The sequence below is a fragment of the Penaeus japonicus genome, unplaced genomic scaffold (genome assembly GCF_977035675.1).
Source record: "Penaeus japonicus unplaced genomic scaffold, GWHDUDI00000001_assembly GWHDUDI00000026, whole genome shotgun sequence".
In the NCBI taxonomy this organism is placed as follows: domain Eukaryota; kingdom Metazoa; phylum Arthropoda; class Malacostraca; order Decapoda; family Penaeidae; genus Penaeus; species Penaeus japonicus.
Window position 1 is genome coordinate 890,718 of NW_028234428.1, and position 12,500 is coordinate 903,217.

General features: G+C 21.6%; 2 protein-coding genes across 6 annotated transcripts in view; one reads left to right on the forward strand and one right to left on the reverse strand.

Moving 5' to 3' along the window:
* The window catches only part of LOC122261894 (uncharacterized), a 4,104-nt gene extending 3,329 nt beyond the window's left edge, over nt 1–775 (reverse strand). Inside the window, exon 1 of the mRNA XM_086552423.1 lies at nt 757–775. Coding sequence (XP_086408549.1) covers nt 757–775 — 19 coding nt within the window. The remainder of the gene's footprint in view (nt 1–756) is intronic.
* LOC122261893 (uncharacterized) overlaps nt 1–12,500 on the forward strand; it is a 49,310-nt gene that overhangs the window by 16,357 nt on the left and 20,453 nt on the right. For all 5 annotated transcript variants that reach the window (XM_086551889.1, XM_086551885.1, XM_086551886.1 and 2 more), the window contains exon 3: nt 11,247–11,389. In XM_086551889.1, the coding sequence (XP_086408015.1) occupies nt 11,247–11,389 (143 nt within the window). The remainder of the gene's footprint in view (nt 1–11,246; nt 11,390–12,500) is intronic.

Here is a 12,500-nt window from a genome sequence, read left to right on the forward strand (position 1 = left end):
AAACCACACACACACACACTCACACCACACACACACAACACACACACACACACAGCATATAATCATATTATATAGATAACAATATATACACAACATTTTTATATATAGATATGACTCCAGATAAACAATATATATATATATACTATCATAAATCATCTTATATAAAACCACACAAAAGACACACACACATATCAAGATTATGCTTATATAATATAATATTATATATAATATATACTATTAAATATATAGATACATATATAAATATAACTATAGATATCATATATATATAAAATATAAAAACAACACACACTCACCCCAACCCCAAAACACACACACACACACCACACACACACACACAAACACACACACACACACACACACACACACCCAACACACACACACCACACACCCAAAGAGAGAGAGAGAAGAGAGGGGGGGGGGAGGAGAAGAGAACAGGGGAAAGGAGAGGTAAAAAAAAGAGAGGAGAAAGAGAAGAGAGAAGAGGGGGGGGGGAGAAAACAGAGAGAGGAGGAAAAAAGAAAGTGAGATTGAGAGGAGAGAGAGAGAAGGGGAGGGGGGGGGGGGGGAGAAAGAGAGCCCAGAGGAAAAGAGTAAAGAAGAGAGAGAGAGAAGAGAGAGAGGAGAGAGAGAGAGAGAGAAAAGGGGGAGGAGGAGAGGGGAGGGGGAGAGAGCAGAGAGAGAGAGAAAAGAGAGAGAAAGAACTTTAAAACGAAACCCAATACATAAACCACTTACATAACCCCGGGATGGCCATACATGACCCCTACCCAAATAGAAAAAAAATCCCAAATCATGACGAGCCCCGGGGCGACTCCCCCGGCCTTGTGAAGACGCGATGACGTCCCAAGCTCATGTCATAGTTTTTGTTTGAACTGGGTCCCATTTCTTTCTACCATATTGTGTGGTTTTGATTATATATATATATATAATTTTATTAAAAAATAAAATAAAAAAATATATAAGTAAATATTATATAATATATACATTACATAATAAAAACAAAATATATTAATATTTTTAAAAGAATACATATCCAAATATATATATATATATATTTATTAAAATTATATTATATATATAACAAATACATTCATAAAAATAAAATTTTTATATATATATAATATATAATTTTATATATACTATATAGTATATTATATATATATAAAATTTTTTATATAAATATATATAATATATATAATATATATATATAAAATAAAAAAATTTTATATATATATATTTATAAATTAAAAATTTTATATAAAAAAATATTAATATATAGAATATTTACACAAATTATACATATATACATATATTATATACATATATATAAAAAAAATGTATATAAAATATCATACATATATATTTTTAAAATTTTCTAAAAACCTGTATATAAAAACATTTATATACATATATATATACATAAAATATATATTTTAAAATATATTAAATAATATAAAAAATTTTGTATAATATTTTATTATAGCATTATATATGTATATGTATATACTTTTATATTAATTAAAAAATATGTATATTAATATAATTATATTTATATTAATTATATGTATATTTTACATATATAAAGTATATGTATAATAACTATACATATTTAAAGTATATATATATATATACTTTTTATAAAATATTTAAATATAAAATGTAATATATACATATTTTCATTTTATATTTATTTATATTCCATATATATAAATTTATTTATATAATAATAACATATAAAATGTATAAATATACATATATAGTTATTAAAAAATAAGACATTTTTTAAAAAAAATATATATATACCCCCTATATACTATATATATGTGTTACATAATTAAATATAATGTATATTAATTTAAAAATTATAAAAAATATACATACAAAATTATGTATATATATGTATATATATAATGTATGTATATATATATATAATATATATATATAAATAACATATATATAACCACATTAAATATTTCCCCTATATATATATAATATATAAATATTGTATGAAAATTTATAAATATATGTAATATACAATATACCTATATATATGTATATATAAATATTATATATGTATATAAATGTATTAAAAAAAACATAAAAAATGATTATATATTTATGTTTTTATATACCTAAAAATGTATCTATATAAAATTTATATGTTATAAAAACATATATATATGTATATAAAAGTATATATAAGCAAAAATTTAAGAAAATGTATTATAAACATATATATAGTAATATATTATAAATAGTTATATTATTACATTATTATGATTGTTTTAAAAAATATACATATAAATATGTATATTACCTAATATACATATATATAATTAAAATATATACATATTTAAATATAAAATTTTTATATACATTTATATGTTTTACAAAAAATATTACAAATATTTTAAAAGGGAAAATAATTAAAATTCTTTTTTATTTTATAAACATACATATATTTATATATATATATGTAAATAAAATATTATATATAAATGTATGTAATGTATATTAAAAAAGTATATATATTTGATATATAAAATATAAATTTTTTATATATATATACAATATGTATATATATGTATATATATAGTATATATATACATATATATATATACATTATATATTTATATATATATACTATATATAAAGTTTTTTATATACTTATTTTGTATTATACATATATAGTAATATATAAAATATATATAATACAATTATATAAACAATATTGTAATATATACAAATAATGTTTATTATATACATATTATATGTATATATAAACATTTTTATTTTTATATTATATTTATATATCATATCCCTATAAAATTATATATATAATATATTATACATATACTATATAGTTTTAAAATAAAACATAATTTATAAATACATTAAAAGGGATATATTTAATAACATAATATTATTATATAACACTATATGAAATAAATAAATATAATACAAAATATATTTTCATATATATACAATATATACATAAAAATTTAAAAATGTTAATATATCATATATAAACATATATACCCATATTTTATAATATATATCATAAAATTTTAATATATATAAAAACATATATCATAATATATATATATATATATATATATATAAAAATATATATATAATAAAATGTATATATAATATTATGTAAAAATACAAAAATACATATAAAAATAAAAACATATTTTACTAAATGAATATACATATAAAAAAAATATACTATATAGGTATTTAATGAAATATATATATATTCTGTGTGTGTTGTGTTGTGTATGTTATATATATATATATATATTTTATAATATATTATATATATATGTCCCATATTATATATATATACATATATTACATATATAAAATAAAAATATATATACATTAATATTTTGTGGTGTGTGGTGTGTGTTTTGTGTGTGTGTGTGTGTGTGTGTTGTGTGTATTTGAATTTGTATATATTTTGTTGTATAATATATACATATATATATACATAATACATATATATTATATATATCATACATATATATTTAAATATATGTATCTAAAATGTATACATATATATATATATTAAAATTAATATATATATATATATATATATACATACAATACATTGTATAACTATTATGTATATATTATGTATGTATGATATATATATATATAATAATAAAATTAATTTATATATATATATGTATATATATAAATATTATATATTTTAATATATATAATATATATTTATACATACATACATATATGTGTATACATATAAATTATATATACAAATATATATATATATATAATATAAAATATATATATATTTTAAATAAAAATATAAAATGTATATATTAATATAAATATAAAATATAATATAAATATAAAATACAATATAATTATATATATAAAATAAAAAAATAAATATTTTAATATAATATATATAATTTATAAATATAAATATATAAGTTATATATAAATAAATAGTAATAATATTAAATAAAAATATATATATATAAAAATAATATATAATAAATATATATTTTATAAATATATATAAATAAAAAATATATATAATATATATATAATATATTTCCAGTTGTAAATAAAATAAAAAAATTAATTATATATATAAATATAATATATAATTAAAATATATAAATAAAAATATATACATATATATATATATAATGAAACAACAACCCCAAAAACACACACAAAACATATGGAATAAATGACTAATTTATATATATAAAATATATATTATATAAATATATAATATATATATATATATATAAATATAATTTATACATATATATTTATAATATTTACTAATATATATATGTATATATAAAAATTTATATATATATATATATATATAAATTATTTTATAAAATAATATATATAATAAAATATATATATAAATATATAAAATTTTATATAATATATATATATAGATTTTGTTTTTGTGTAAATATTCATATAAAATAATATATATATAATACTATTATATATATATTTAAATATATATATACGAAATATTATATATATATATATATTATTATTTTAAAATTATAAATTTATATAATTAAATAACTATGTAAACATAATTTTTATAATATAATTACAACACACATATATATGCATATATATAATATATATATATATATAATATATAAATATATAAATATTTATTATATTTTAAATATAAAATATGCATTTTACATAACAATATAATATTACAAATATATTAATAATTTTACTTATATATATATAAATATATTTTTAAATACCAGACATATAATATATCCAAATATATATATATAATATACATATATAAATAAAAAATATATTATATTTATATATATATATATATATAAAAAAGTCATTAATACCAATGTAGAGTGTGTGTTTTTGTTTTGAGCATATACTATGATATATGAAAATATAATATAAATAATTATATAAATATATTATATAACTAAAAAAAATTATTAACATATATATTATTATATATAATTATATATATATTTTATCTATATTTTAGATATATATAATATAAAAAATATAAATATTATATATATAAAAAATATATTTATCAACCATATTATATATATAATTATATTAAATACTAAACATATATTATAACATATATATATATATCCCAAAAATATATATGAGGTAAAATAAATATCATATAAATCACATATCAACAACCATTAATCTACACTCTATATCTAAACATAAATATATATATATAAATTATATAGTTAATCTATATATAATCTATAATTTTTATATATATATATAATATTAAATCTCTTTACCACCACACACCATATATCTGCTTCTATATATATCCTATCTATACAATACAAGCTCAAAAAAAAATATAATATAAATAATATATTACTATATAATAATAATATTTGCCTATAATAAACTTAAATAAATAAATCTCTATATAATATATATATAAATATCTATATATACTATAATCTAAATAACTATATATACTCTATAAATCCATATATTGCTGTGAGAGCTCAGTGTTTGATTGTGGTGAGTGTGAGTTACAATATATCATAAAATAACTCAAAATCAATAACTCAGACTACTCAATACTAACAAACAACACCAACAATATATCAATCTATATATCACTCACAAATCAACTATAACAATACCCTATGATGTAAAAAATTTATCTCTCACTCTAACTCACACTCAAAGCTCAATCATCACTATCCCTCACCCAACTAACTCCCTCATGAATGAGAGACTCAAAATCTAAATCATCTCAAATAACACTCACACACTACTAATCATAACACACTTCTATCATTTATCAATCAAAAACCTCTAACACACCACATTAAAAAAACTTACCATATATATCTATCATCACCGTCCTCACACTCTCACACCACACAAAATCTCAACTCGACAAACTATTTGAAGGTTTACATATATATATATTGTTGAGCATGTGAGAGAGTATGTGAGTGGTGAGTGTGTGCTTTGAGTAATCGACCACAATAACTCACAAACACATCCCTCTAAATCACACACATTATACTATACACCCTCCCCATATACACAATTCATATATCTTATATATATCATCACACAAACTAACCCACACACAAACACACAAAAAATAACAACCACTGTATATTAAATACTCAATCAACCATCAACTATACAACAAAACACACAACACACTACAATCACACACCACACTACACCCAACACTCTCACACAATCTACACTCTCCTATAACACACAACACACAAACAATCACCACCTATATTGCACCATAACACACAATACACACACCCACATATCGTATATTATGACTAAAATATATATACATATATACCATACTACAAACTCACACTAAATATCATATCTATATATATATATATATATCAATCCTATAATCTATATATATACTCACTATACATATTGTTGTGTGTGTGGTGTGTGTTTGTGTGTGTCTGATTAATGTGTTGAGTATGTAGGATTTGTAAAATCTGCATATATAAAATAAAATTATAAATAAAAATCTAATATATATATAAATATATATAAATATAATATATCTATATATAATATATATAAATCTATGAATATAAAATCTCCAAAATAAAAATAACTATAAAATGAGTATATGATTCTATTTCTATATCTTATCTAATATACTATCTATATATAATATAAATATCATCTACACACACACACACACACACCCGCACACACAACCGCACACCCACACACTCACACACCCACACATATATATAAATATAATAATATATATAAATAGATATATATATATATAAATATAATATACTATCAAGTATCTCATATATCCCACCCACACACACACACCCCTAAATAAAAACTATATATCACTATACACCTATATATATATATCTATATAAATAAACTATATAATAGATATACAATATATATAATAATATCATATATCCTATATTATATATTATATATTAATCTATATAATATATCTAATATAATATAAATACATATATATATATAAATATATTATATATATAATATATCTACGTAATCTATATCCTATAAAGATATATATATAATATAAATATTATATATATATATAAAACACTAACAAACTCACTAGATAGTGTGAGAGGAGTTAAATACCCATAAACACTCACTATCACACATAAATATAACCTATCAAACAACTAAAAAAATCTAAAAACAATAATCTAACTAATCTCCATCTAACTACATTCAAACAAAATAACACTAAATCCTCTCACTATAAAACAAAATAACACACAAACCTCCCAAACAAAATATAACACTCAATATCAATATAACAGCATATCATTATAAAACTCTACAAACATATATAAAACCATTCGTCCTATAAACTATATTTTGTGTTGTTTAATTGAGTGTGTTCATGTGCATTTATATCTATTATATCTCTATTAATCTATATATCTATATAAAAAATCATTCACAAACAAAATATAAACCCACAACTAAATAACTCTATTAATATCTAAGTATATATAAAATACAATCACAAAAATAATATAACACTATATATAAATATAAATCGCAAATAAAAATTATCCATCTCACACACTATTCACAAAAAAATAACACAAAAATATAATATACTCAATATATCATTAAAACTATCTCTTAAGTCCCATAAACATAAATACTATATACACACATCCATCTATATATAAATATATATATCTATAAATAAGACTATGTAAAATATATATTTAAAATTAGTCCAAATATACATCAGTGTGTGATTGTATTTGTGTGATTCTTGTGCATGTAAATATATATATACAATATAAATATAAATATATATACAATTATATATTATATATTCTATATATATTATATATCAAATAATATTTCCTATCATAAATATAATACTCACAATATATACAGATTAATATATATATAAATATTAATCATCTATAAATGTAAATTAAAAATATATATATAATATATATCTAATATCTACTATATCTATTTACATAACAATATATATAAGATGTGTAGTGGTTTAAGTGTTGTGAGTGTAGAGTGTGTGAGTGTGTGTAGCTATCTATAACTATATAAAAAGTATAATACTATATAACATTATCATCACCCATATATATAACTATCTAACTATATATATAAAACATAAATCTATACAATATGTTTAGATTACTAATAAAGTCCTATCTACTATAAAATGTGTGATTGGTTTTGTGGTGTAGTTCATATATAATCAAATCTCAATCTATATAAATACTATACTAATATATAAATAATCAGTCATAATAAAACACATTAATGTGTTAAAAATAAAATATATAAAAATAATATAAATATATATATATAAAAAAATATATCAATAAATATACAAAAAAATATAGTCCTAACAATTATCTATATCTTATAAATAAAAAATATATAAAACAACAATATATTCATATATATTCATTCATTATATATACTATATACACTCTAAAAATAAATAATATCTATAAATAATAAATATAAATAAATTATAATGGTATACATACATGTATATATATGTTTACATATGTATATAAATGTGTGTATATCCATGTATATACACGTATATGTATATATATGTATGTATATATGTATACATACATGTATATATATGTTTACATATGTATATAAATGTGTGTATATCCGTGTATATACACGTATATGTATATATATGTATGTATATATGTATATCTATATATATATATATATATATATATATATTCATATATTCATATATTCATATATTCATATATCTATATCTATCTATATATCTATCTCTCTCTCTCTCTCTCTCTCTCTCTCTCTATATATATATATATATATATATATATATATATATATATATACATATATATACAAATCTGTATATGTACGATATAATCCATTATAATAAATACACACACACAACAAACACACACACAACAGACACACACACTCATATATACTTCAATCTATCTATCTATATATATATATAAATATATATATATAAAATACATACATATATGTATATTTTTCGAAATACCCATAAGTTTTAAATATGTAGTAGAGAACATGTGATCTCGTGGAGCGATATGTGTGTGTATAAGTATAAGTATACATATATAGTATTACGTTTATATATAAGGAATACTATAATAATATATGTAGCATAAATGTATGTGATATAATATACACAAAGATATAAACTATATATATCATATATATATTTATATAACTATATATAGAAATATATTAAATATAAATATATATATAAATGAACATATAATATAAGATACCTTTATATATTATATATATATATATATATAAAAAAATAATATATACCTATAATATTATATATATATATATATATATATAATATATATATATAAATATATTTAAATATATTATAATATTATATTACACTACAGGGCCTAATGTGTAGTGTTAGATGTGTCACTTTACGTCGCTCCACCGGAAGCGTACAGACCGACAACTTTAACCAGAAGACGTTTGATTCCTCGGAACGAGTCAGCTATGTGACACTTCCGTAACATTCATATACACATACTATGGATATGGACATACCTCACTGTCCACTATGCATAAATATATATATAATATATATATATAAACTATATTATATATATAATATATATATATATATATACATATATATATTATATACATATATATACATATACGTAAATAATCATATATATAAATATACATAATATATATATCTACATATATAATATATACATAATATATATGATAATATATAAATATATCATAATATATATATACATATCACTATATATATATATATAATACATATGTAAAAATAATATAAACATATACATATATATATATATATATACATTATATATATATAAGGGGGGGGGGGGGGGGTGGGGGGGGGGAGGGGGGGGAGGTGTGTTTTATATTATAGTAGGGGGTTTTGAGTTTATATAGGTTGTTTGGGGGTTTATTAGGGTATAGATTGTATCGTGGGAGAGTTTTATGTTTTGTTTGTGGTTTGGTGTTATTGTTATTTTTAGTTTTGTGTGTGGTAGTTGGGTGTAGGATATGTTTGATAATGTTTGGTGTTTGTGTGTGTGGGGTGGAGTTTGTGTGTTTTTGGTGTGTGGAGGGTTTATGTTTGGTGTAGAGGTGTGTGGTGGTGGTGTTGTGTTGTGTTGTGATGTGGAGTGTGTGGGTGTGTGTTTTTTGTGTGTGTGAGGTATGTGAGAGAGTAGAGGAGATGTGAGTGTGTGGGGGTGTGTTTGGTGGTTGGGTGTTGTGGGGGGGTTGGTTGTGGTTATTTTTTGTTGGTTGTTGGTTTTTTTTCTTGTTGTTGTTTTGATTTTTTTTATGTGTTGTGTTTGTGGTTGTTTGTGTTGGGTGTTTGTGTGTTTTTGTGTGTATTGTGTTGTTGTGTTTTGAGTTTGTTTGTTTGTGTTTTAATTATATTTTTTAATTTATTGTTTTTGTAATTGTGTGGATATTTTTCATTATATTAATACATATTACATAATACAACTATATAATATAAATACATATATATATATATAATAATATTTATATATAATATATATACATATATACAATTATAAATATATATATATAACAATATATATGTATATCTATTATCTAATATAAGTAATAATATATATATCAATAATATAATCTATATAAATATCCACTATCCATGAATAATCTCTCCTACCCTCACTCACTATAAACTATCACTAAAGACTCCCACCTCCCACACAATATAACACTCACACTAACTTTAAACTTCTTATACACATATGAAATGTAATGTATCTAAAAAATCCATCTTATCCCAAACTTCTTCCCATCCACAAATCCCCAATCACACCACCCTTCCCACTTCCTTCACTCAAACCCAACCCTCAAAACCCCATAACTCTACCCTCCCTCTATTCCCTTCTTCTCAACCGCCACCTCTACAACCCAACACACAACCCAACCCCCCTCTAAAATCCTAACACACAAACCCTCACCCTCTTATACCCTTATTCACTCCACCTTCCCCCACTTTTCCCTTTTCTCTTCCCTTCCCTCTTTTCCCCTCATCTCTTTCCTTCTCTCTTCCCCCCTTCTCTCTTTTCCCTTATCTCTTCCCTCTCCTCTTCCCCCAGCCTGCCGAGAGCCAACTCCCCGCCGATCACCAAGACTTCCAGAACAGCGCAAACGACACGCTGAACTACAACCCTTCTGAGACCGACGCCCGCCACGCCGCCAGAGTCATCTGCCGGCAGCTGGGCTACTCACACCTCGAAAGGTTTTACAGTTTGTTTTTGTTGTTGTTTTTTATTTGCTAAGACTTTATATATGTGTGCACTTTTTTTGTAATATGCTTTGGTGTTTAGGCGGAACTAATCAACTGATAGTCACAAATGATAAGGTTTAGCATATTGTGTTACTGTTGCGATGCATGTTTTTGAGGTGCATTTTTCCCTCGTGACCTGAGGACATCCTATCAGACCCCCCCCCCCCCCCGCCTTAAGATTAGAGAACCGGAAGCTAAGCTCTGAATCGAAAAGCTCTTACTGTCTTTATAGCTTCTCGCAAGAACACAGAATGGTCGCTGCCCGTGTTCTCATGATGTGATGTGTCCATTCCTGTTAGTTTGCATTACTGTAACTCATTGCTCTTGTGATTGCTGCGTGTCCACAGCGAAGTGGAAATCTTTTCACACATTTAGCCAGAAATGTTTCGGAATGGGGAGATTTGTGGTGCCTCCTCAGTGGCTATTGGCTGCTTTAAACCCTCAGCCTTGTCCGTAAGTGCATCAATAATATAAATCCTATGATCTTCTGTGTCCTTTTCCACGAAAAAAATCAAATGATGTGTTCCAACTCAGGACTAAATCTCACAGCTTACATTTAGTGGCACATGAGTTACGAACATATGTTAACCAAACTACCACCTCTTATATCACAGCACAGTAGGCTATATATCTTAATAATAATATATAATATATATAAATTATATATATATATATATAATTATATATATATGTATATAATATATACATTTATACATATATATAATATTGTTATATATATATATATATATATATATATATATATATATATATAATATATATATATTTATATATATATATATATAATATATATATAATATATATATATATATATATATATATATGCGTGTGTGTGTGTGTGTGTGTGCATTTAGAACATAAAGGGGTCTTCTCTATTTTGTTATCTTTGTAGAATCCATGCAGCTTGTTTTTAGGAGTCAGGAACACAGTTTTTGCATTTGGGGTAACAAGCTATGCTTCCCCACCAGGTCTTTCTCAGGACAATTTTTGTCATAGGAAGATGAGCCTCTGGTGGCTCAGTGGACAGCGCGTCGACCTCACATCC